The sequence below is a fragment of the Eriocheir sinensis genome, chromosome 23, assembly GCF_024679095.1.
Source record: "Eriocheir sinensis breed Jianghai 21 chromosome 23, ASM2467909v1, whole genome shotgun sequence".
NCBI lineage: Eukaryota > Metazoa > Arthropoda > Malacostraca > Decapoda > Varunidae > Eriocheir > Eriocheir sinensis.
In genome coordinates this window covers 14,908,116-14,934,923 of record NC_066531.1, presented here as the reverse complement: position 1 = coordinate 14,934,923, position 26,808 = coordinate 14,908,116, and the positions used below count along the sequence as shown (strand labels likewise).

Below are 26,808 nucleotides of genomic sequence, written 5' to 3'. Positions count from 1 at the left end.
CAATAGTGAAGTGTTTCCTTTCATGAAATAATAACTAATTGTTCTTGCTGAATTATAATTAAAGAGCAAGGATAATTTAACCGATGGAAACAGAGAGGAAAGCCACGCCATCTGGCGAGAGAAATTCAAAACATCGCTTCAGACCCACGTGGTTGGTTTTCTCTCACTCCACCACCGGCCTTCTCAAAGTAAAGACCAAGGCACTGCAGCCCACCCATTAACTCGGGCGCAGTGTACCTTCTATTACCTGACTCAGGGATACTACACCCGGCAACGAGACTTCAGAGACAACAATGTCTTTTGAAACCCGCTTCTCAGCTAAGTGCCCCCATCAGTTATTTGAGACAGATAGATTTTACTACACGGATCTGGTAGGATTATTATTTGTTCGGCTGTCTGGAGGTGCTTGTTGGATACCTTCACCACCTAATAGCTGGTAAGCACTTGTTTCTTTGGGATTGTCTGACGGGTGTGTTATTCACTTTGCGAGTGACTTAACTGTTGGGTAGGGTAAATTTACTGATTCCCAACAACTTCTACTACTGCTATAACTTCTACTACTATTACTGGGGGCTTCGTGGTGCAGTGGTTAGCATACTCGGCTCACAACCGAGAGAGCCCGGGTTCGATTCCCGGGCGGAGTGGAAAAATTTGGGCGGCTTTTCCGATACCCTACGCCCCTGTCCACCCAGCAGTGAATGGGTACCAGGTATTAATCGGGGGTTGTGTCCCGTCTCCTGGGATCTGTTCCCTTCTCCTAGAATTCCTTCCCCTCCTGTCTCTCTCCGGCATATGACCACAGATGTTGCGCAAACTAAACATTCCAATACTACTAATACTGCTACTACTACAACTACTACAGCCACTCCCACTGGCACATAGACGCTGTGGACCCGTCGGAGGGCATGATAAAGCAGCGGGAGACTGGCATCTATACCAAAGACTTCCTGGAGTTTATCGGCAGCGGACACTCCACCGTACCCAAAGGTATTAGTGATTTGTTTTTTTACATCAAAGGACACGGCTCAAGGGCAACAAGAGTACAAAAAAAAAGCCCGCTACTCGCCGCTCCCATAAAAGATAAAAGTAAAGAGTAGCCAAAAGGGAGGTCAATTTCGAGTGGAGAGGTGTTTTGATACACTCTTCTTGAAGTAAGTCAAGTCATAGGCAGGAGGAAATACAGACGAAGGAAGGTTGTTCCAGAGTTTACCTCGCGGGAGGAAAGGAGGCATGCAGTTAGCAAGTTCAGAAGAGCAGTCATCATGAAGATATCGATAGAAGATAGAAAAAGAGGCAACATAGCGGCGGAATTTAAGAGGTAAAAGGTTGTCAGTAAGAGGAGGAGAGCTGATGAGACGAAGAGCCTTAGACTCCACTCTGTCCAGGAGAGCTGTGTGAGTGGAATTATTGTTATTGTTGTTGTTTCATATGTAAAGATTAATATACGTATTTTTCTTCTACATCTCTCTCTCTCTCTCTCTCTCTCTCTCTCTCTCTCTCTCTCTCTCTCTCTCTCTCTCAGACACATACGACCTGGTGGTCATCTCGGGCGGTATGGGCGAAGGTCACATCCCACTCAGTGGCCTCGACGACCTGGTGCGCGTCGCAAAGAACGGTGAGTGAGTGAGTGAGTGAGTGTGCGTGCGTGCGTGCGTGAGTGAGTGAGTGAGTGTGAGAGTGTTTTTACAACAAAGGAGGCAGCTCAAGGGCACAAAAAAAGGTAACAATAATATAAAAAAAAAACGCTACTCGGTGCGCCTGAGAAAAAAAATCAAGAGGTGGCCGAAAGAGGGGTCAATTTCGGGAGAAGTGGTGTCCTGATACCCTCCTCTTGAAATAGTTCAAGTCGTAGGCAGGAGGAAATACCGATGAAGGAAGATTGTTCCAGAGTTTACCAGCGTGAGGGATGAAAGAGTGAAGATGCTGGTTAACTCTTGCATAAGGGGTTTGGACAGTATGGGATGAACATGAGTAGAAAGTCGTGTACAGCGGGGCCGCGGGAAGGAAGGAGGCATGCAGTTAGCAAGTTCAGAAGAGCAGTCAGCGTGAAAATAGCGATAGAAAATTGAAAGAGGCAACATCGCGACGGAATTTAAGAGGTAGAAGACTTTCAGTTGGAGGAGGAGAGCTGATGAGACGAAGAGCCTTAGACTCCACTCTGTCCAGAAGAGCTGTGTGAGTGGAGCCCCCCCACACGTGAGATGCATATTCCATACGAGGGCGGACAAGGCCCCAGTACATGGATAGCAACAGTGCGGGGGAGAAGAACTGGAGGAGACGATACAGAACGCCAAACCTCGATGAAGCTGATTTAGCGAGAGAGGAGATATGAAGTTTCCAGTTGAGACTTTGAGTTAAGAATAGACCGAGAATAGGGGATAAGCGTTTGGAAGATTATGTCGAGTTGATAGGTGGATAAATTGAGTTTTTGAGGCATTGAAAGACACAAGGTTCCTTCTACCCCAATCGGAAATGATAGCAAGGTCTGAGGTTAAACGTTCTGCAGACTCCAGTCTGTAGTCGTGTACCTCCTGTTGGGATGGCCTTCTATTGGAAGAAGTTGAATAATGCAGAGTGGAGACGTCGGCGTATGAGTGGACAGGACAGTTTGTTATGGAAAGATCATTGATGAATAGAAAGAAGAGAGTGGGTGATAGGACAGACCCATGTGAAACACCACTGTTGTTAGGTTTAGGGGAAAATCAGTGACCGTCTACCACAGCAGAGATAGAACGGCCGGAAAGGAAACTGGAGATAAGGCAACAGAGAGAGGGATATAATCCAAAAGAGGGCAGTTTAGAAAGCAAAGACTTGTACCAGACTCTATCGAAGGCTTTCGATATGTCTAGCGCAACAGAGAAAGTTTCACCGAAACGGCTAAGAAAGGATGACCAAGAGTCAGTTACGAGAGCAAGAAGATCGCCAGTGGAACGCCCCTTGCGGAATTCATACTGGCGATCAGATAGAAGGTTATAAGTGGAAACGTGCTTTTGAATCTTTCGGTTAAGGATTGATTCAAAAGCTTAAGATAGACAGGAAAGTAAAACTACAGGGCTATAGTTTGAAGGATTGGAACGAGCATACTGCCAGCAGATGTAGATGTTGATAGGTAGAGACGAAAGAGTTTGACCAGGCAGGGTGTCAGCATGGAAGCACAGTTTTTAAGGACAATAGGAGGCACTCCATCAGGTCCATAAGCCTTCTGAGAGTTGAGGCCAGAGAGGGCATATAAGACATCATTATGTATAATCTTAATAACAGACAAAAAGGAGTCAGAGGGGGTATGTAGGAGGAATATGCCCAGAATCGTCCAGGGTGGAGTTCTTACAGAAAGTCTGAGCGAAGAGTTCAGCCTTAGAGATAGATGAGACGGCAGTGCTCCCGTAAGGGTTAAGGAGAGAAGGGAAAGAGGAAGAAGTGAAAGTGGTGGAGATCTTATTGGCTAAGTGCCAGAAGACACGGGAAGAATTAGAAAAAAAGCAAGGTGTTGACATTTTCTATTGATGAAAAGATGTTTTGGTAAGTCGGAGAATAGATTTGGCACGATTCCGGGCTGAAATGTAAAGTTCATGGTTAGTAGGAGTGCGAAGGCTCTGGTGAGTGTGTGTGTGTGTGTGTGTGTGTGTGTGTGTGTGTGTGTGTGTGTGTGTGTGTGTGTTTTGCAAGGTCCGCTGAGTGGGTGAAGGCGCTGGAAGCTGGACCCTCAGTTTAGATACTCGTGCGAGGACCCGTAGGTTAGCATTGTTCCTGGGCGTGCCGATCTTCCGCCACGACTATTTCCCAAGGCCACTGAGAAGATTCACCGGGTTTTCCCGTTGAAGATCGTGACAGACGTGTAGAACCATCACTATAGGATCGCAAAACAGTTCATGGTAATCCCAGCAACTTTTACGAGAGGCTTTTCAAACAGGCGAACTTAGGCGCCGTTTAGGATGGGAAAGAGCCTACATAGAGACTTCAGATTTGCCTGGAGTAAACCTTGAGGTGGTCTTCCTAGGGTGGGCTAGACGACGTGCCACCTAGCAGATGCCCCAATGATTAACTGATTTCCTCCTCTCCGGCACTCCAGGAGGCTTCGTGATCATCGTGATGCGCCATGAGTACCTACAGACCGTGCCTTCCTACAAGGACAAGCTGGAGCCTTACATGGACCAGCTGGAGGCGGACGGGAAGTGGAAGAAGGTAGGGAGCACCGTTGCCAGATTATCGTACTCAGAGCATAGTATTTACCGTTTTTTGACACCTAACTATTGCCAAGAAACATCAGGAATTCACTATTTTAACGACAGATATAAATGAATCTAGTTATTGAGCCCCAGGAGACAGTTTTGGGGTCGGAAGTTGGTAAATATATAAGAGGCTGAGTACAACTATCTGGCAACATTGGTACAAGAAAACATTTACTCTAATCAAGGTTTATGTCTGGCGGGGCTGTTCACTGTATGGGCGCCTGTCACGACACTCTGGTATAAGGAGATGGTCAGGAGCTGGCCAGGGGGAGAAGGTCACGTATTTGAAATGATGGTCATAATTCCTTCAGGTGGAGCGGCGCATCGTCCCAAACTATTTATGTGACAAGGAGGGTCTCGTCTTCGTCTTCCGCATCACTAAGCCTGAGTGAGGAGGGAGAGGAGGGAAAGGAAAGGAGAGAGATGAGGAGGAGGAGTTATAGTGGTGCTGTGCCAAAGCCGTCTCTGTGTAACAGCCTTGGCTCTCGTCGCGGCACCCGAGACTGAGGTGTGAATTATCGTGGTATCATGGAGTCTACGATGTTATATGATAGTCTACGCATAGGGCACATTTGTCAGTATTAATCATATTATTGAAATTGTTGCAAAAATCTGTTTTAGGTTACAAGGCTGAGGCTGCAGAATCCTTAACCTCAGACCTTGCTATCATCTCCGATTGGGATAAAAGGAACCTTCTGTCCTTCAATACCTCAAAACCCTAATTTATCCACCTTTCAACTCGACACAATCTTCCAAACACCTATCCCCTATTCTTCAACTACAAACAGACGTCACCTTATAATTCTTCAAAACTAAATATCCTCGGTCTGTTCTTAACTCAAAATCTTAACTGGAAACTTCTTATCTCTTCTCTCACTAAATCAGCTTCCTCGAGGTTGGGCGTTCTGTATCGTCTCCAGTTCTTCTCCCCCGCACAGCTGCTATCCATATACAGGGGCCTTGTCCGCCCTCGTATGGAGTATGCATCGCACGTGTGAGGGGCTCCACCCACACAGCTCTTCTCTACCTTTCGGCCACTCCTCTGTTGTAAAAAAAAAATAAGGTCGCTGATTATGTAGCTGTATGTGTGTGTGCATGTGTAATAGCAAGTTGCCAGAGCACGATAACGAAGACCTCAGACTCATGTGCTGCGACTATAGTATACGTTTAGGAATGCTTGGTCTGGGTCTTGGGGTCTTGATGATGTAGAGACATGTATATATATAATAAACGGGTGCCTACTTCCCCTCAGAATCATGTTAATCTTTGTTTGTTTATCAAGTTAATTTAAGTGATTACTCTTCCTAATTTATAATGTGTCTGCTGTTCCTAATTTATAATGTGTCTGCTGTTCCTAATTTATAATGTGTCTGCTGTTCCTAATTTTAAAAGCGTCTGCTGTTCCTAATTTTAAAAGCGTCTGCTGTTCCTAATTTTAAAAGAGTCTGCTGTTCCTAATTTTAAAAGCATCTGCTGTAGCCCTACGTGGCGTAATGCAGAGGAAGTTAACTTATTTAATCTGAAAGTAAAGTGAAATGATCTGAAAGTAAAGTTAAGTAACAGAGCAGTGAAGTATATGTGGCAGTGAGCATGTGGAAGGATGAGATGGAACGAGAGAACAAAGATTAACGAAAAGAATAAAACCTCTCGCTCCCATCCCTCCCTCCTCCATACTTCCTTCCTCGAACAGAGTCGTCCGCCACTGGAACAGCCTCCCCGCAGAAGTAGTCAGTGCGGAAACGATCAACTCAATTTCCACTGACAGTCACTTTACTGCGTCGGGAGTGAACTGAACGTATCCGAGAGTAGCAGAAGTGCTTTAATCCTTTCCACAGGTCACTTAATGTTCTTAGTTCTGTTATTTTCTTCTTCTATTATGAGATATCATCATCATCATCATAATTTCGTTTAACGTCCGTTTTCACTCTTCCTGAGAGGTTGGACGCTTTATGGGTCTCCTCTATTCTGCTCTGTCTTCTGCCTGATGCTCATCCAATCCCATCACTGCCAGGTCTTCCTGTATACACCTTCTCCACGTTTTCCTAGGTCTATCAACTGGTCTCCTTCCTTTTACTTTCAATCTCTCCAAAACTCCCAGCACTGTATCCTCCCCTGCTCTTCACATGTCCAAACTATAGGAGTCTCCCTTCTGAGCACTGTTTCCAGGTTCTCTACTCCACATCTGTTAGCCACATCTAGCTGCACTGGACACCCTGTCTTGCCAATCTCTCCACAACTCCCAGCACTGTGTCCTCCCCTGCTCCCTTCACATGTCCAAACCATCGGAGTATTTCATTTCTGATCACTGTTTCCAGGTCCTCTACTCCACATCTGTTAGTTACATCTGAACTGGGTACCCTGTCTTGCCAATCTCTCCAAACTTCCCAGCACTGTATCCTCCCCTGCTCTCTTCACATGTCCAAATCATCGGAGTCTTTCCCTTCTGAGGTGGTGGTGGAGTGGTTAGCGTGCCGGCCCCGCCTTCGCAGCATTGATGATGATGAGGGTTCGAATCCACCGCTAACCACCTGGGATTTTTCAGTCACCGCCGAGGGGCCTAAGACTACCCACATGCTGTCCCGAAGACTATCCACCAACCCGGACTCTAGAAGAAGCTATGCAAGTGAAATCAAGAATGATCTCCGGGGGGCAGCATGAGCCAATAATAATTGCCCCACAATAAACATTAGTCTGCGTCATAACGGGCTCGGGCCCACCATCAGGACCCTATTAAAAAGAAAATCCTACCGGCGCTTTAGGTCACATGTAAAAAAGGAAAAAAAAACTGTTTCCAGGTCCTCTACTCCACATCTGTAAGCTACATCTGCACCGGACACCCTATCTTACCATTCTCTCCACAACTCCCAGCACTGTGTCCTCCCCTGCTCTCTTTACATGTCCAAATCCATCGGAGTCTTTCCCTTCTGAGCACTGTTTCCATGCAGGTCCTCTACTCCACATCTGTTAGCTACATCTGCACTGGATCGACACCCTTCTATTATGTGATATGGAACAAAGAATAAAGAAGATAATTAATTGCTCTCCCGCCCCCGCCCTCCCTCCCTCCTTCCTTCATTCCTCGAAATGAGTCGTCCGCCACTGTAACAGCCTTCCTGCAAGAGTGGATTTTCAGTTAATACAAGACACATGTGTGCAATATTCATGCAGTGGATTGATTGATTGATTGATTTAAATTAGGCGCCGCAACAGCCAGGGTCATATGGCGCCGCATTCAATGAGTTAAAAACTAAAAAAAGGCAAATAGCGTAACACTGAGAGTACTTCCCTGTGGTACACCATCCTCAAGTGGACTAACCTCGGAAAGAGTACTCCCCACTCTAACCCGTAAAAGACGATGAGATAAAAACTCCTGAATAAAAACAGGGAGACGGCCACGAAGACCAAACTCAAACAGGTTAAGTAAAATTCCATGACACCAAGCGGTGTCATAGGCCTTCTCCAGATCAAAAAACACGGTCACCTGGTGGTGATTATTGGCAAACGCCTCACAAACTGAGGACTCCAAGGATAAAAGAGCATCCGAAGTGGAGCGCATCTTTCGGAAACCATATTGCACCGGGGTCAATAAATTCCGGCTCTCCAAGTACCACATAAGCCTGACATTCACCATCTTCTCCATCACTTTACAAATGCAGGATGTTAAAGAAATAGGACGATAGTTAGTTGCTTGGAGATGATCTTTCCCAGGCTTCAGAATGGGAGAATTACAGCCACACTCCACAGAGATGGAAAATCACCGGTACGCCAAATGAAATTGTAAAGATCCAATAAAAATGTAAAACCACAGTCAGACATGTGGCGTAAGAAAGCATAAGGGATGTCGTCTGGACCTGGCGAGGAATCATGACACTGGGATAAAGCCGTCTTCAACTCGGAGAGAGAAAATGGGATATTATAAGATTCCCCTCTGGTGGAAGAGAAGTTAACGCCGAGTGATTCCAAATCCCGGCGATGACGAGCCCCTGGTGCAGTAGGATCTTTCCTAGAGACACTGGCAAAGTGCTTGGCGAATAGGTCAGCAACAGTCTTAGGGTCCGCCACCGTTTCCCCTGCATGCGATAACACTGGAGGGGGGAAACTTCCCAGAGATCTTACGAACTCTGTTAAAGACTTCTGTGAGTGTAGTTCTGGTAGTGATGGAAGAGAGATAAGCCTTCCAAGAAATTCGTTGAGCCTCCTTGAAAGTGCGTCGTGCTCGAGCACGCGCTCGCCGAAAAGCATCCAAACACTGGGGGTCCCCACGGTGACGACGAAGTCGAGAGAATGCAGCACGCTTCTCTTGCACAGCAGTAGTGCAAGCGGCGTTCCACCAGGGAACAGGACGTTTAGGGAACTGGCCAGACGTCCTGGGGACTTACTGAAGGGCTACAGAATGTAGGGCATCAGTGAAATAGGATGCAACCTCGTCAGAAGTTCCAAAGTCAGCCAACGGACGAAGAGAGGAGCTAAGTTCCGTAAATCGCTGCCAGTCTGCTTTATCTAGACGCCAGCGAGAAAGGCGTGACTGTGGTACAGAATCAATGCGTTCCAATAAAATTGGAAAGTGGTCACTGCCATACAAGTCCGGTAAGACCCGCCAACGAAAATCAGGAAGAGAATTAGAAGTGCAAAGTGAAAGATCTATAGAGGTAAAAGTACCAGTCTGGCTGTGAAAATGTGTCACCTCCCCAGAGTTTAAAATTTATAATCCCTGATCCTCAATAAAATAAGCAACTAAAAGTCCGCGTGGGTTGGTAGCACCATCATCCCACAACGGATGGCGACCGTTAAAATCCCCTAATAAAAATAAAGGCGAGGAAAGTTCCTGCACCAGGTCGTCAAGATCGTGTCTGTCAACACCATGAAGGAGATAAAGGCTACATAATGTATTAAATTTGCCCAAATAAACCTTAACAGCAACAGACTGCAACGTTGAGTGAAGCTGTGATGGGACCGAAGGGATATCACAGCGAACGAATATGGCGGTGCCACCATGGTGGCCCTGTCCAGGATTAGGGATAATGTAAACTGCCCGATATCCAGGAGGACTAGAGTGAGTGTGGTCTCCGAGCATTGTCTCCTGTAAACAAAGGTAAGCAGGAAAAAACCGATATATCAATGCTCAGAGTTCCTCCCACGAGGCTCGTAGGCCTCTACAATGCCACTGGAGGAGTAGGAAGATGTCTATTTTCGAGTGCGCTCCAGGCGAGCCCCTGAAAGAGACTGCCTTTTACCCACCTGATTCGGTACGGTAATACGACGAGAAGAGGAGACTGGGACCCGAGAGGAGCCGGGTCGAGGGACCTCGAGCTTTCTCCCAACAAAGGAACCTGCGCCCCCTCCGGACGCCGCACTACTAGAGCCAGACCGCACACCATTCCCCGAAGCTACGTGCTCGCGGGGAGGATTCCCAACACTATATCCAAGGGATTTCTCAGTTTCCATATCCCGATCAGGAAAACCACTAGAAGCAACAGGAACTGGAACAGAGGGGGTCTCAGCAGGCTCAATATGAGCCTCCGCATCTTCCTCCATAGGCCTATCCTGAGAGACCCCAGAATCATGTATACCTACAGTAATCTTAGTTGGCAGAACAGATTCAACTGAATCTGTAGAACCGCGATGTCGCTTCTTCATACCTCTGGCGGACTTCGGCGAAGCAATGTGAGGTGCATCTACATCAGCATGCATCACCTGGGACGAGGCCGGAGAAGCCCCATCAGAACCTGGAGGTGACTCGACAGAATCACCGAGGCCACTGTCTTGGAGTTTCTTTCTGTTCTTTCCCACACGAAAAAGAGGGCGCCATAAACAATTGCAACTCACCTTGCCGCCCTTGCTGACCCTCTTAAATATGGCTGGGGAATTGTCCTAGACCCCGCTCAGTTCAACTCCTTAAGCGTGGCCTCTTTCACCATGATCCTCCCCTTAGAAGAGACATCGTTTTTGGTCCCTAGAAAAGGTTATAACGTCTCTATCTTCCACTAGGTACCAGGACAGACCTTCAGAAATGGATTTCCTAATACGCACCCTGTTCCTCGTCGCCCTCGCCTCTAGGTTCAGGTCCTCGCAGCTCAGGACTCTCACGCGTTTTCCCAGGTACACTACATTCACGACAGATGGACCTGCAGTGTCCTTAGCTTCCTCCCCAAAATCGCTAGCCAAGAATGAGCGCCTCGACCACTGTCTCCAACCAGTGGTCATACCAGCCTGGTGCCTGCAAAGCGAGCCTCACCCACTCTGCCCCGTGTCAGCCTTAAGGAACTACATAACAGATTCTACGGCGCACGAACAACATCACCTTTTCTGTGATCCCGCTTCAGCCCTCCCTCTGTCAATCAGGAGGATTGCAGGCCTCCTAAGGACCGTCATAGAGGAAGGAGATCCGGGACATGACCCGCGCGCTCACGATGTCCGAGGGGTAGCTGCCTCCCTGGCTTTCCTTAGGACCCATTCCCTGGACCGGGTCAAGGAGAGCGTCCAGTGGAGCACTGCTTCCTGTTCCTATCTCTCCGTCTGTGGACGACGCCCCCTGCGTTGCGTTAGGACTTCCCCCGTCGAGGGAGATGGAATAGGAAGAAATTTAACTTTTTTTTTTTACTCCTCGGCAGCAAGGTAAAAAAAACGGAGGGTGAAGGTGCACTCCTACCTCTTCCCTCCATGTATATATGTTCCTCTTTCTCCCTTGCGTTTTTTTTTTGTGCTACGCTATAGGTCGTTGTGCCTATTTTTGTTATCAAATGAAGTTTCACGACTACCTTGGAGATTTATTCTGCTGGTATTTCTCTCGGGTAACGGAGTGGATTACTTAACTTTGACACTACGGTAAGTCCGGGCGACCTCAGTCGGTTCTACACTTACCAACTTGGCGGGACGCAAATGTAGACTCAAGTATGTGGTACTTCGATTGAGCTCCCTTTTCTCCGGCTCCAAGTGGGAGTTAGCTATCGTGCACCCTTTTTTGGGAACCCGGAATGACTAGTGCACATTCCTTACTCCCCCCCTCCTTTCCCTCAGAAGGTTCCTCCAGTCTCTGTCGAAGCGCATTGAAGGAATGAGGTGTGGGACTGGCGGCACCTTCCTCTACCTGTGCCCAGGTGGCGCTGCTGACGCCGTTCTCGATCGCTTCATTCGACTGTTCCACGTGTTATTACTTCATTTTGCTGGTGCAGCCTAGACACTTTGTAGACTAGAAGTTGGGATATCTGCCGTTTTTCTCTAGGCTTTATCGCGAGAGCGAGGATCTCTCTCCTATAATAACTATCGTCATTCCGGGTTCCCCAAAACAGGTTTTTCAGAGATCAAAGTCACTCTGGTTTTAGGCTTAATAGTTTCCTACCTGTGTTTATGTTGTTTCTGTATACCTGCGTGTGTTTATGTGTGAGTGTGGGGAGGGGGGGGGGTCAAGGGTAAAAAAAAAAAAAATCATAATGGAAGAAAATATAGCCCCCTGATCACTGCCCCTATAAAGAGTTAGAAGAGTGGCCAAAAAAGAGGTCAATTTCCGAAGGAGAGGCGTCCCGATACTCTCCTCTTGAAAGAGTTCAACTCGTAAGCAGGAGGAAATACAGATGAAGAAAGATTGTTCCAGAGTTTGCCAGTTTAAGGAACGGAGGAGTAGAGATGACGCAGAGAATAGGAGAGAAGACAGTGGGCAGCGGGTGGCGGACGGTGATATCCTCCGTCCGCGCTCTGTGGTGTGGCTGGCTCTCGTTTCGTGCGACTCGCTCACATAACTATTGTGTAAAACTGTTAATATAGTTAAAATTCATCACACCTTTTAATGTCCCTGTGAGAGAGAGAACTAAAGTGAACTAAAGTGAACTTATAACGGCTACCGCTCGGCCACACACCTCACTTAACTAAAGGCTATTGTGTTATCTCACCTACTACAATCAACTTGTGAAGCAGGCCACGGTAACACCGGCCCTGTGACGAGTGAGATAACAGTTCGCGCCTTAAACTTAACATTTAACACCAACCACTTTAAAAGTAACACTTAAAAAGGGTAACAACCTCAGTCGGTTCTATACTTACCAACTTGGCGGAACCCAGATGTAGACTCAAGTACGTGGTACTTCGAGAGAGTTCCCTTTTCTCCAGCTCCAAGTGGGAGTTAGCTATCGTGCACTAGTCATGAAGGGTTCACAAAATGACGGTTTTGATCTCTGAAAAACCTATTTTTGGGAACCCGGAATGACTAGTGCACATTCCTTACTCCCCCCCTCCTTCCCCTGAGAAGGTTCCTCCAGTCTCCGTCGAAGCGCATTGAAAGAATGAGGTGTGGGACTGGCGGCATCTTCCTCTACCTGTGCCCAGGTGGCGCTGCTGACGCCGTTCTCGATCGCTTCATTAGACTGTTCCACGTGTTATTACTTCATTTTGCTGGTGCAGCCTAGACACTTTGTACACTAGAAGTTGGGGTATCTGCCGTTTTTATCTAGGCTTTATCGCGAGAGCGAGGATCTCTCTCCACTATAATAACTATCGTCATTCCGGGTTCCCCAAAATAGGTTTTTCGGAGATCAAAAAAGTCACTCTGGTTTTGGGCTTAATATTTTCCTACCCGTGTTTATGTTGTTTCTGTATACCTGTGTGTGCGTGTGTGTGTGTGTGTGTGTGTGTGGGGGTTCAAGCAAAAAAAAGAGATCATAATGGAAGAAAATATAGCCCGCCGATCACTGCCCCTATAAAAAGAGTTAGAAGAGTGGCCAAAAAAGAGGTCAATTTCGGAAGGAGAGGCATCCCGATACTCTCCTCCTGAAAGAGTTCAACTCGTAAGCAGGAGGAAATACAGATGAAGAAAGATTGTTGCAGAGTTTGCCAGTGTAAGGAACGGAGGAGTAGAGATGCTGGTTAACTCGTGCATAAGGGATTTGGACAGTATAGGGATAAGCTTGATTAAAAACTCGTGTGCAGCGGGGCCGCGGGAGGGGGAGAGGTATGCAGTAAGCAAGTTCAAAAGAGCATATAACACTTTTTAGAAGCTGCTGGGGCACCTGAAGTATGGTGATAGCTCATTTTCTCTTTGGCAGACGTAGAGGATGGATGTATTGCTCCTCGGCCTCTGCTGACGTACCACAAATCACGATGTCCCATAACAGCCAAGGTCAAACACAAAAACGACACTGTGTTCGTTTAGACAAGGCAGACATGTGTCCTATCTTTAAGCAAGTGGATGATCTCCCAGAAAACCAACTTCCTACATACAAAGATGTTCTATCATGTGTTCTGTGGCATAAATATAAACTGCTTGAATCATCAAAGAGTCCTTCAGTTCACATGATATCTAAGTGTGTTGCAGAAAAGATAGTTCACATTTACAGGCAGGAAAACATCCCCATAATCAGTCAGAAATGCATTGTTGACAAATTAGAAGCCTATCACAACAAATACAGGAACTTGCTGAAACCTTTCAAAGACCGAAAAAAAAAATGCCCAAGTTATGATAACAAAGTTAAAGAGTTCATCAGAGATGCTGCTAGATTATTTGAAGTAACAGCTTGCAGGTGCCCTGAATTCCAGTACTGTGCCTGTCCTCGACAGAAAAAAGTCCCCAAAATAGAACAAGAATTTGTAGAGGACCAAATAAATGAACGTAAAATGTTCATTGGAGGAATGGCAAACGAACAACTGAAGCCATTAGGAAAAGAGAAGAAAGAAGAAATCAATATGCTGCAAGACCATCAGCCAGTTACAAGCATCAGGATGTCTTGTTCAAAGTGATACCTCGTCCTCAAATTTGACTGACTCGGCAGATGAATACACCCCTTCCAAGTACCAGCTCCATCATAGAAAACCAAAAGAAGGTGGAGCTGTGGGACAACAATGTAGAAATTAAAAAGAAAAAAAATAGAGAACAAAAACGTCTGTTTTCTTCTTTCCATGAGGTTTGTGACTGGGTTGGAGTGTCCGATCGTGGTGCTGCATTACTATCTAGTGCAATCCTTGAAGATTTAGGGGTTATTACAAAAGAGGATCCTTCCAAAGTCATAGATAGGAACAAAGTACGGAGATCGAGGCAATCAAACGGACAAAATTTGACAAAGGAAGCACATGGGAAAGTATAAGTTGCAGGCATCTACTTTGATGGAAGGAAAGAAACTCTTACTACGGAGAAGATTGGAAATAGAGACTATAGGAGAAAGGTAATTGAAGAGCAAATTGCTATAGTGGCTGAACCAGGTTCAGAATATCTAGGCCAGTATTCACCTGCCACTGGTTCTGCAAAGAGTATTGCCACTGAGCTAAAACAGTTGCTAATAGAAAAGGAATTTCCATGGAAAACGTACTGGCGATTGGACGTGATGGTACAGCTGTAAATACCGGGAATAAATCTGGGGCGATTTGTCAAGTCGAGAAAAGCCTTGCCCACCCAGTTCATTGGTTCATTTATCAGCTCCATGGCAATGAGCTGTCACTACGTCACCTATTTGAAAAACTTGATGGTAAAACAAGTGGGCCACATGGCTTCGCAGGACCAATTGGGAAAAGCAATCTCTAACGGGACTGTTCCTGACACACTGTCAAGGAGAAATTCTGGAAACCTAAACCACTCCATATGGTTCACAACAGCCAATTGGATTCTCCGCCTGTATATTGGTACACAACATCCTACAGAACAACGTAAAACACTTTTTTTTGTTTTCAACAAAGGAGACAGCTCAAGGGCACAAAAACAAGAAACAATAATATAAAAAAAAAACCGCTACTCGCTGCTCCTAAAAAAAGAATCGAAAGAGGTGGCCTAAAGAGTGGTCAATTTCGGGAGGAGAGGTGTCCTGATACCCTCCTCTTGAAAGAGTTCAAGTCGTAGGCAGGAGGAAATACAGATGAAGGAAGGCTGTTCCAGAGTCTACCAGCGCGAGGGATGAAACAGTGAAGATGTTGGTTAACTCTTGCATAAGGGGTTTGAACAGTATAGGGATGAGCATGAGTAGAAAGTCGTGTGCAGCGGGGCCGTGGAAGGGGGGGGAGGCATGCAGTTAGCAAGTTCAGAAGAGCAGTCAACGTGAAAATAGCGATAGAAGATAGAAAGAGAGGCAACTTTAAGAGGTAGAAGACTATCAGTAGGAGGAGGAGAGCTGATGAGACGAAGAGCTTTAGACTCCACTCTGTCCAGAAGAACTGTGTGAATGGAGCCCCCCCACACGTGAGATGCATACTCCTTACGAGGGCGGACAAGGCCCCTTTATATGGATAGCAACTGTGCGGGGGAGAAGGACTGTCGGAGACGATACAGAGCGCCCAACCTCGAGGAAGCTGATTTAGCGAGAGAGAAGATATGAAGTTTCCAGTTGAGATTTTGAGTTAAGGATAGACCGAGGATATCTAGTGTTGAAGAAGGTGACAGCTGAGTGTTGTCGATGAATAGGGGATAGGTGTTTGGAAGATTGTTACGAGCTGATAGGTGGATAAATTGAGTTTTTGAGGCATTGAAGGACACAAGGTTCCTTCTACCCCAATCGGAAATGATAGCAAAGTCTGAGGTTAAGCGTTCTGCAGCCTCCAGTCTGGAGTCGTGTACTTCCTGTTGGGATGGCCTTCTATTGAAAGAAGTTGAATAATGCAAAGTGGAGTCGTCGGCATGAGTGGACAGGACAGTTTGTTGTGGAAAGAAGATCATTAATGAATAACAGGAAGAGAGTGGGTGATAGGACAGAGCCCTGTGGAACACCACTGTTGATAGGTTTAGGGGAAGAACAGTGACCGTCTACCACAGCAGAGATAGAACGGCCGGAAAGGAAACTGGATATAATGGAACAGAGAGAGGGATAGAATCCGAAAGAGGGCAGATTAGAAAGCAAAGACATGTGCCAGACTCTATCGAAGGCTTTCGATATGTCTAGCACAACTGAGAAAGTTTCAACGAAACGGCTAAGAGAGGATGACCAAGAGTCAGTTAATAGAGCAAGAAGATCGGCAGTAGAACGCCCCTTGCAGAACCCATACTGGAGATCAGAATGATAGAAGGTTAGAAGTGTAAAGGTGTTTTTGAATATTCCAGTTAAGGATTGATTCAAAAGCTTTAGATAGACAGGAAAGTAAAGCTATAGGACGGTAGTTTAAGGGATTGGAGCGGTCTGCCTTCTTAGGCACAGGCTGTACAAAGGCATACTTCCGGCAGGAAGGAAAGGTAGATGTTGATAGGCAGAGACGAAAGAGTTTGTCAGCACGGAAGCACAGTTTTTATGGACAATAGGAGGCACTCCATCAAGTCCATAAGCCTTCTGAGAGTTGAGGCTAGAGAGGGCACATAAAACATCATTATGAAGAAACATAATAACAGGCATAAAGGAGTCAGAGGGGGGAATGAGTAGGAGGAATATGCCCAGAATCGTCCAGGGTGGAGTTGTTACAGAAAGTTTGAGCGAAGAGTTCTGCATTAGAGACAGATGAGACGGCAGTGCTGCCGTCAGGGTTAAGGAGATGAGGGAAAGAGGAAAAAGTGAAATTGGAGGAGATATTTTTGGCTAGATGCCAGAAGTCACGGGGATAATTAGAAGAAGCAAGGTGTTGACATTTTCTATTTATAAAATAAGTTTTGGTAAGTCGGAGAATATATTTGGCACGATTCCGGGCTGAAATGTATAGATCAAAGTTAGTGGGAGTTCGAAGGTTCTGGAACCTTTTGTGAGCTGCTTTAGAGATAGATGAGACGGAAGTGTTTCCGTCAAGGTTAAGGAGAGGAGGGAAAGAGTATAAAGTGAAATTGGTGTAGATATTTTTGGCTAGGTGACAGAAGTCACGGGAAGAATTAGATAAAGCAAGGTGTTGACATTTTCTGTTGATGAAAGAGGTTTTGGTAAGTTGGAGAATAGATTTGGCACGATTCCGGGCTGAAATGTAAAGTTTGTGATTAGTAGGAGTGCAAAGGCTCTGGAACCTTTTGTGAGCTGCCTGTCTATCTTTAATAGCACGAGAACAAGCATGGTTAAACCAAGGCTTTTTAGCATGAGGAGTAGAGAAAGAACGTGGAATGTATGCCTCCATTCCAGAGACAATCACCTCTGTGATGCGCTGGGCACACACAGAGGGGTCTCTCTCCTGGGAGCAGTAATCATTCAACGGGAAATCGGAAAAGTACATCCTCAGGACGTCCCACCGAGCTGAGGCAAAATGCCAGAAGCATCGCCTCTTTGGTGGGTCCAGAGGAAGAACAGGAGCGATATGACAAGATACAGAAATAAGGTCGTGATCGGAGGAGCCCAACGGAGAGAACAGTTTGACAGAGTAAGCAGACGGGTTAGAGGTAAGGAAGAGGTCTAGTATGTTGGGCGTGTCTCCAAGACGGTAGGGAATACGTGTAGGGTGCTGAACCAACTGCTCTAGGTCGTTGAGGAGAGCAAAGTTGTAGACTTATCCACCAGGCTGGTCAGTGAAAGAGGATGAAAGCCAAAGCTGGTGGTGAACATTGAAATCTCCCAAGATGGAGATTTCAGTGAAGGGAGAGTAGGTCAAGATGTGCTCCACTTTAGAGTTCAAGTAGTCAAAGAATTTTACATAGTTAGTAGAGTTGGGTGAGAGATAAACAGCACAGATGTATTTAGTAATAGTATGACAATGAAGTCTTAGCCAGATGGTGGAAAATTCAGAAGAGCCAAGGTCGTGGACACGAAAGCAAGTGATGTCTTTGCGCACGTAGACGCAACATCCAGCTTTGGATTGATATTTAGGATAGAGATAGTAGGAGGGAACAGAGTAGAGATTGCTGTCAGTAGCCTCAGAGACCTGTGTTTCGGTGAGGAAGAGAAGGTGAGGTTTAGAGGAGGAGAGATGGTGGTCCACAGAATTAAAATTATGTATTCTAGATATCATGAAAATATGAAATAGAAACATATACAAGAAGTCATTGTGGTTAATGCTGTCTATATGTTTGTCAACAAATGATGAGCGATGGACCGACGGAGTGGATCATCCGTGTCGAGCGGCCGCTGTTTCGCTGACGTCATTTTGAGGTCATTATTAACGTCGACGGATCCGTCAAAACGGAATAGTGGGAACCTCGCCTTACTCATTTCCCTCACCTCCTTCCTTTCCCTCCATCCCCTCCTTTCCTCCCTTATTTTTTATCTCCCTCACCTTCCTTTACTTACACCCTTCTCTCCCTCTTATCACCTCCCTTACTCCTTACCTCCCTCCATCCCCTCCTTTCCTCCCTCATTCTCTCTCTCCTCCCTTTCACTCCATCACCCTTCATTCACACCCCCTCCCCTCCCTTCGCTATCATCTTCTCTCCTCCTTTACTCTTTATCTCCCTCTCCTTCCTTTTCCTCCTCTCCTCCCTTCCCAGTTCCCACCTCTGTACTCCCTTACATTCTCTCCCTCTCCTCCCTTACTCTTTCTCAGTCACGTTGTTTTGTTTAGAAGTGAGCCGAGTACCGCACCCCGCCCCCCCTTGACCCGCTCTATTGTTATATATTTCCATTATTTATATTTCCCTTCCTTCTGTTTCCTCTATTCCTTCTTTCTTCTTCTTTATTCTTCTGTAATTCTCTCCTTTCTCCTTTTTTCTTTGATCTTCTTCCTTTTCTCCTTTATCACAATTCTCATATTACTGTTACTGTAATTATTATTATTATTATTATTATTATTATTATTATTATTATTATTATTATTATTATTATTATTATCATCATTATTATCTCTCTCTCATATAGAAGAAAAAACTATTAAAACAAACACAAAAAACACGATCTCTATCTGTGGAAAAGGATTATAATTGGTTTCATGCACTTAATTAATATTCCTTCCTTTACTGTTTTCTGTTATCATATAACGAATCTTATCATTTTCTCCACTGCATGAATATTGCACACATGTTTCTTGTATTAACTGAAAATCACACAGTATGCGCTAACCACTCTTGCAGGAAGGCTGTTACAGTGGCGGACGACTCAATTCGAGGAAGGAAGGAGGGGGAGGGAGAGCAATTTATTATCTTCTTTATTCTTTGTTCCATATCTCATAATAGAAGGGTGTCGATCCAGTGCAGATGTAGCTAACAGATGTGGAGTAGAGGACCTGCATGGAAACAGTGCTCAGAAGGGAAAGACTCCGATGGTTTGGACATGTAAAGAGAGCAGGGGAGGACACAGTGCTGGGAGTTGTGGAGAGAATGGTAAGATAGGGTGTCCGGTGCAGATGTAGCTTACAGATGTGGAGTAGAGGACCTGGAAACAGTTTCTTTTTTCCTTTTTTACATGTGACCTAAAGCGCCGGTATGCTTTTTTTATTAGGGGCCTGATGGTGGGCCCGAGCCCGTTATGGCGCAGACAATTGTTTATAGTGGCGCAATTATTATTGGCTCATGCTGCCCCCCGGAGATCATTCTTGATTTCACTTGCATAGCTTCTTCTAGAGTCCGGGTTGGTGGATAGTCTTCAGGACAGCATGTGGGTAGTCTTAGGCCCCTCGGCGGTGACTGAAAAATCCCAGGTGGTTAGCGGCGGATTCGAACCCTCATCATCATCAACCCTGCGAATGCGGGGCCGGCACGCTAACCACTCCGCCACCACCTCAGAAACATGGAAACATGGAAATGCAGGCAACATAAAGCCTATTGACTCATTACGAGATTGCCGGCTTTGGTGATTTAATCTGCTCGACAGGCACTTGGGGCCTGGGGAGCAGATGAAAGCACCTCGACATTGACGAGCAGATGAAAGCACCTCGATATTGAGGAGCAGATGAAAGCACCTCAATATTCAGTTTACTCCCGACGCAGCGAAGTGAAGGTCGATTCTATATTTGAAGGAGTTGATAGTATTCGCATTTACTACTTCTGAAGGAAGATTGTTCCAGTGACGGATGACTCGGTTTGAAAAGAAACTCCTTCCGATGGGAAAGACTCCGATGGTTTGGACATGTGAAGAGAGCAGGGGAGGATACAGTGCTGGGAGGTTTGGAGAGATTGGCAAGACAGGGTGCGCAGTGCAGATGCAACTAACAGACGTGGAGTAGAGGACCTGGAAACAGTGCTCAGAAGGGAAATACTCCGATGGTTTGGACATGTGAAGGGAGCAGGGGAGGATACAGTGCTGGGAGTTGTGGAGAGATTAGCAAGACAGGGTATCTAGTGCAGCTAGATGTGGATAACAGATGTGGAGTAGAGAACCTGGACACAGTGCTCAGAAGGAAGACTCCTATAGTTCGGACATGTGAAAAGCAGGGGAGGATACAGTGCTGGGAGTTTTGGAGAGATTGAAAGTAAAAGGAAGGAGACCAGTTGGTAGACCTAGGAAAACGTGGAGAAGGTGTATACAGGAAGACTTGGCAGTGATGGGATTGGATGAGCATCAGGCAGAAGACAGAGCAGAATAGAGGAGACCCATAAAGCGTCCAACCGCTCAGGAAGAGTGAAAACGGACGTTAAACGAAATTATGATGATGATGATGATATCTCATAATAGAAGAAGAAAATAACAGAACTAAGAACATTAAGTGACCTTGGATACGTTCAGTTCACTCCCGACGCAGTAAAGTTACTGTCAGTGGAAATGGAGTTGATCGTTTCCGCACTGACTACTTCTGCGGGGAGGCTGTTCCAGTGGCGGACGACTCTGTTCGAGGAAGGAAGTATGGAGGAGGGAGGGATGGGAGCGAGAGTTTTTATTATTTTCGTTAATCTTTGTTCTCTCGTTCCATCTCATCCTTCCACATGCTCACTGCCACATATACTTCACTACTCTGTTACTTAACTTAAATTGCTGATCATTTCACTTGAATTTCAGATTAAATAAGTTAACTTCCTCTGCATTGCGCCACGTAGGGCTACAGCAGACGCTTTTAAAATTAGGAACAGCAGACGCTTTTAAAATTAGGAACAGCAGACGCTTTTAAAATTAGGAACAGCAGACGCATTATAAATTAGGAACAGCAGACGCATTATAAATTAGGAACAGCAGACGCATTTAAAATTAGGATGAGTAATCACTTAAATTAACTTGAGAAACAAACAAAGATTAACATGATTCTGAGGGGAAGTAGGCACCCGTTTATTATATATACACATGTCTGTACATCATCAAGACCCCAAGACCCAGACCAAGCATTCCTAAACGTATACTATAGTCGCAGCACACGAGTCTGAGGTCTTCGTTATCGTGTTCTGGCAACTTGCCATTACACATGCACACACACATGCAGCTACATAATCAGCGACCTAATTTTTTTTTTACAACAGAGGAGTGGCCGAAAGATAGAGAAGAGCTGTGTGGGTGGAGCCCCACACACGTGCGATGCATACTCCATACGAGGGCGGACAAGGCCCTTGTATATGGCTAGCAGCGGTGCGGGGCAGAAGAACTGGAGGAGACGATACAGAACGCCCAACCTCGAGGAAGCTGATTTAGTGAGAGAAGATAATATGAGAAGTTTGCAGTTAAGATTTTGAGTTAAGGATAGACCGAGGATATTTAGTTCTGAAGAATTATAAGGTGACAGCTGATTGTAGTTGAAGAATTGGGGATAGGTGTTTGGAAGATTGTGTCGAGTTGAAAAGTGGATAAATTGGGTTTTTGAGGCATTGAAGGACACAAAAACCCAAAGGTTCCTTTTATCCCAATCGGAGATGATAGCAAGGTCTGAGGTTAAGGATTCTGCAGCCTCAGTCTTATAAACTAAAACAGATTTTTACGACAATTTCAATAATATGATTAATACAGACAAATGTGCCCTATGCGTAGACTATCATATAACATCGTAGACGCCATAACGCCAGGTTGCCAGAGCACGATAATTCACCTCAGTCTCGGGTGCCGCGACGAAAGCCAAGGCTGTTACACAGAGACAGCCTTGGCACAGCACCACTATAACTCCTCCTCCTCATCTCTCTCCCTTCCCTCCTCTTCCTCCTCACTCAGGCTTAGTGATGCGGAAGACGAAGACGAGACCCTCCTTGTCACAGAAATAGTTTGGGACGATGCGCCGCTTCACCTGAAGGAATTATGAACATCATCATCAGCCTCTTATATATCTACCAACTTCCGACTTCAAATATGTCTCCTGGGGCTCAATAACTAGATTCATTTATATCTATCGTTAAAATAGTTAATTCCTGATGTTTCTTGGCAATGGTTAGGTGTCAAAAAACGGTAAATACTATGCTCTGAGTACGATAATCTGGCAACGGTGCTCCCTACCTTCTTCCACTTCCCGTCCGCCTCCAGCTGGTCCATGTAAGGCTCCAGCTTGTCCTTGTAGGAAGGCACGGTCTGTAGGAACTCATGGCGCATCACGATGATCACGAAGCCTCCTGGAGTGCCGGAGAGGAGGAACTCACTTAATCATTGGGGCATACGGTAGGGGGCACGTCGTCTAGCCCACCCTTGGGAGACCGCCTCAAGGTTTACTCCAGGCAAATATGAAGTCTCTATGTAGGCTCTTTCCCATCCTAAACGGCGCCTAAGTCCGCCCGTTTGAAAGGCCTCTCGTAAAAGTTGCTGGGATTACCATGAACTGTTTTGCGATCCTATAGTAGGAGTAGGTAGGAAGAAACCTACCGAACGGGCGTGACCTATTCTCGGTGAGGATATAAGGGAAGCGAGGAGGGTGCTGAAGCCCTCCCAAGTCCTCACTAACCGTTTCCCTTTTGTATCATCAACACCAGAGAGCAGTTCAGCATGCTCTCTAAAGACAGTTCCTCTCTCTTTCTACACCACACTACATTCACACAACACACACACCTTGAAACCTTGAACCTCCTCCTTATCAATTTCTGCAACATTCGTGGTCTTCGTTCTAATTTTCATACTGTGGAAACCATCTCTCCTCCTCTAAACCTTATTTTCTCTTCCTCACCGAAACACAGGTTACTGAGGCTACTGACAGCAACTTCTACTCTGTTCCCTCCTACTATCTATATCCACGCACCTGCCCGACTATATCGTCAGCAGTTTCCAGCAGCCATTACGGGGGTCAGTCTCCATGCCATCAGTCAACCTTCCACGCGCTCCTGCCGCGGCCAATGTCTTCCAACGCAACTCCATGGGCTCCAGGTACCCCATGAGCGACGACATCCTTCGTCACCAGCTCTACGTCAGCTGAATATTCTCGGTATTGTACCTGTTCCAAATATTTTCACAAGTGCAAACTCAGCAAAATTGCATCAGAGGCACAACTCTTTTATTTATGTGTATCTAACACTGTTAATCAGTCGTAATTGTGAGAGTAACGATCATTTGCATACGGTATTGATCCTTCTTGTTGTCTGTTAGCGGTAAAACTGTGATTTCCCTACTCTAATTCAAACTTCCTCAGTGTGCCCTTGCTCCGTTTTCTCTTCGCCGTTCGGGAGAAACCCGCACTTTAAGGGCATGCTCACTTATTTCTCCTAACCAAATAACGGCTGCGTTATTGGGTCATTATTTCATATAACCATAACATTATAACATTACATTATAACCTGACATTATAACCTTAACTTTCTATTACGTCTAACGGCCACCTTGCTTACCATTCCTTCTTGTTTTTAGGGGTACGGCGCAAACTTTTAACGCGTTACGTTAATATTTACAGCAATTAAAATATGCTCATATATTGTAACTGATTTAAGCCATAATATGAACAAAGATACTCTCGCTAAACTCGGTGACACCTTTAAACAGTTAACGAGTCCCTCAGGTAAGGAGGAAGTGGAACACGGTTCAGGCACCAATGATCTTAATGTTGTAAATTTACGTTCAGGTACTCAGTATTCCTCAATTCCAAACAGGGACCCTTCACCTCCGGGTTCTTCGGGATACTTAACCCCCACTCAACCGGTCACAATGCCTACCAATCCACCTCCCCCACCCCCCCCCCTCCACCGACTCGGGTTATTCCAACTCACGCCAGTTTTCGACAGTTCTCCGGCAGCGAGTCAGATTATTCGGCGAGACAGTTCCTAGATCTATGTGAGTCTGCCATTGTAAATTCCTCCATTACGGAAGATCATGATAAAATTGCATTCATTCGGTCCGGGTTACTACCAGGCTCTCGGGCACTAAATTTGATGCTGTCCTCAGCGTTTGCTTCGGTGGACATTGGAGTAAACTATGAGATTTTTAAAAGGAATTTCATGAAAATCTTCGGAGGCGGGAGTAAACCAAGCTTCGTTAGACAGATCGCACACACGGTTGAGCCCCTCCAAAAAAAAATCCTCAACAAAGCCGATTTGGGACACCATGACTGAGGCAAATCAGCTGGCGGTTGATTGTGTCAAAGTCTAGAAGACGCGCAATGGCTCTCAGGGGGCAGTATGCAAAAACACCAGGTGAAGACAGTCTTCGAGTTGCTTTTTTACTTATTTCATATTTCAGAGAAGAACCGCCGTTCTGCCCTTCCCTTGACCTTCAAACCGGACGGGAAGTTGATTGACTTCGTCTCAGAGTTAGAAGTCAATGTTCAAGAACACACTCACCATCAACCTCTCCCAACTGCCGCAGCATTGCAGGCACAAAGTAAGGCATCTCTCACCTGTAGTTTTTACAAACAATCAGGACATTTCGAGAATTCTTGCTTCGCGAAACGTAGGGACTCAACACACTCAAGACAGGGATCTGATAGGAGATCAGGAGGTTACAGGGGTGGCCATCACTCATCACACAGGAACCCTAGGCCAAACCATCAGCGGAAGGCTGCCTTTTGCCATGTCCACGGGAATTGTTTTCATGATTCAGACAGTTGTTATGCAATACAAAAGGCCAAGGAGGAACAGAGGAACAAGTCCTCGGCGGACAGGAAACCACACTCCTCCTCTTCTCAGAATAAAAAGGCATGACTTTGTGACAGCCCCAAGGCGTACATCCAAGTATCCCATAAGGACGATACTAATTGGGAGCAACTTGACTCAGTCACTGCCGCCTTGGGACGGACAAGCATAATTGCCCTCCCTTGCAAGGTGGGCAAAATTTCACTCACCTTAGCGGTAGACACAGGTGCAACAGTCAATGTAATCTAAGACTCCGCTTACAGGTCACTGACACGACAGGCGAGAGGGGAAAATTGGCAGCTCCAAGAGAACGACCTGAATGTGGTAGGCGTGACGGGCACCACTATGGGAATCCTTGGGCGAGTACCACTAACAGTCAGCTTACATGAAAAGGTATGTTCCTTTCGAGATTTCTTTTATGTATCTAGCAGGTTTGCCTTACCTGTGGATGGGATCTTAGGATTAAACGCCATGAAAGACCTGCACATAACCATAAACCCTGAAAGCAACGCGATCGTTTATCAAGGACGACGCATACAGGGGATGGTAAATCCATCGCCTATGTCACCTGTAATCCCGCCCTCAGAGGGGGAAAATGACCAACCCACCACAGACTCAGGGTCTCCCACCGCCCAAGTGTCACCTCTTACGGTCAAACCACACGAAAACATTACAGACTTGTGGCGGACAGTAACGGCAGTCGTAGAAGGTCCTCAAGTAGTTCCGGATCGTGCTGCAAAACTTGTTAAAATCCGGTTACCTAACTCTCCTCCAACGGGCAGTGATGTGTGTATCGACGGAGCACCACACATACACCGGGTGACGGTGGAGGTAACTCTCGCGATAGTCAAAGAGGGAGGTATTGCAGAGGCATTGGTAATAAACACGTCAGGATCCCCTGTATCCTTAAAACACGGGGTTAGATTATGCCAGTGTCTAGTGTATGGGAAAAATGTAGCCCCGGAACCAGCTGCATACCCTTCAGCCCAAGTTGCAGGCATAACCTCGGCGTGTCAGGCTTCTCCCGAACAAGACACAGCTAATTTAGAGGCATTCCTAAAAGTTGCACACAATTCCGAAATTAAGCCAACCTTAGTCCGGCTGCTGGAACATTATAGGGGGGCGCTTGCTCTACCAGGCGAGCCGCTTGGAGTTACGCAGTGTGCTGAACACAATCACATTAAGTTAAAATCCAATACCAATCCTGTATATATCAATGCATACAAGCTCCCCCACAGTCAGAGGGAAGTAGTGCAGCAACTTATATCTGATATGTTAGAACAAGGTGTCATCAAAGAATCGAACTCCCCGTGGAATTTACCCTTGTTTCTGGTTCCAAAGAAAGACGGTTCTTATCGTCCTGTGATTGATTTCCGGCGTGTGAACAACGCGACCGTGGATTATCATTTTCCGTTTCCCGTTCTTGGAGATCTTCTGATGTGTCTCGGTAGAGGAAATAAAGTCTTTACGAGTCTAGATCTGGTCAGTGACTACTGGCAACTGCCTATGGCCCCCGAGTCACGTGAAATAACGACTTTCAGCACGCCTCATGGACACTATGAGTGGACGATGATTCCGTTCGGGCTCAAAGGAGCTCCCTTGACCTTCCAAAGGACAATGAACATTATTTTTGGTGACTTGCTGGGCAACTGTTTATGTGTATTTAGACGACATCATTATAGCAAGTAAAGACGTGCATGCACACATGGCAACACTAAAAGCAGTCCTACACAGACTTCAAGAGGTCGGATTAAAGCTCAAACTCACCAAATGTGAATTCTTAAAGCCTCGGATCAAGTTCTTGGGGCATGTCGTGGACGAATTCGGCATCCACACAGTGGACGACAAAATAAAGGGTATTGCCGAGTTCCCTCAGCCAACGTCTGC

At 46.0% G+C, this 26,808-nt stretch overlaps 1 protein-coding gene across 2 annotated transcripts in view; it reads left to right on the top strand.

Moving 5' to 3' along the window:
• The window catches only part of LOC127002500 (uncharacterized), a 46,563-nt gene extending 41,612 nt beyond the window's left edge, over positions 1-4,951 (top strand). The window contains exons 2-4 of one of the 2 annotated variants that reach the window (XM_050868518.1): positions 1,523-1,615; positions 4,070-4,182; positions 4,541-4,951. In XM_050868518.1, the coding sequence (XP_050724475.1) occupies positions 1,523-1,615; positions 4,070-4,182; positions 4,541-4,621 (287 nt within the window). In that variant the 3' untranslated portion in view covers positions 4,622-4,951. Of the gene's footprint in view, positions 1-411; positions 988-1,522; positions 1,616-4,069; positions 4,374-4,540 lie in introns of those variants that run through there. The other variant, XR_007756302.1, reaches the window with a different exon arrangement.
• The last annotated feature ends 21,857 nt before the right edge of the window (positions 4,952-26,808 follow it).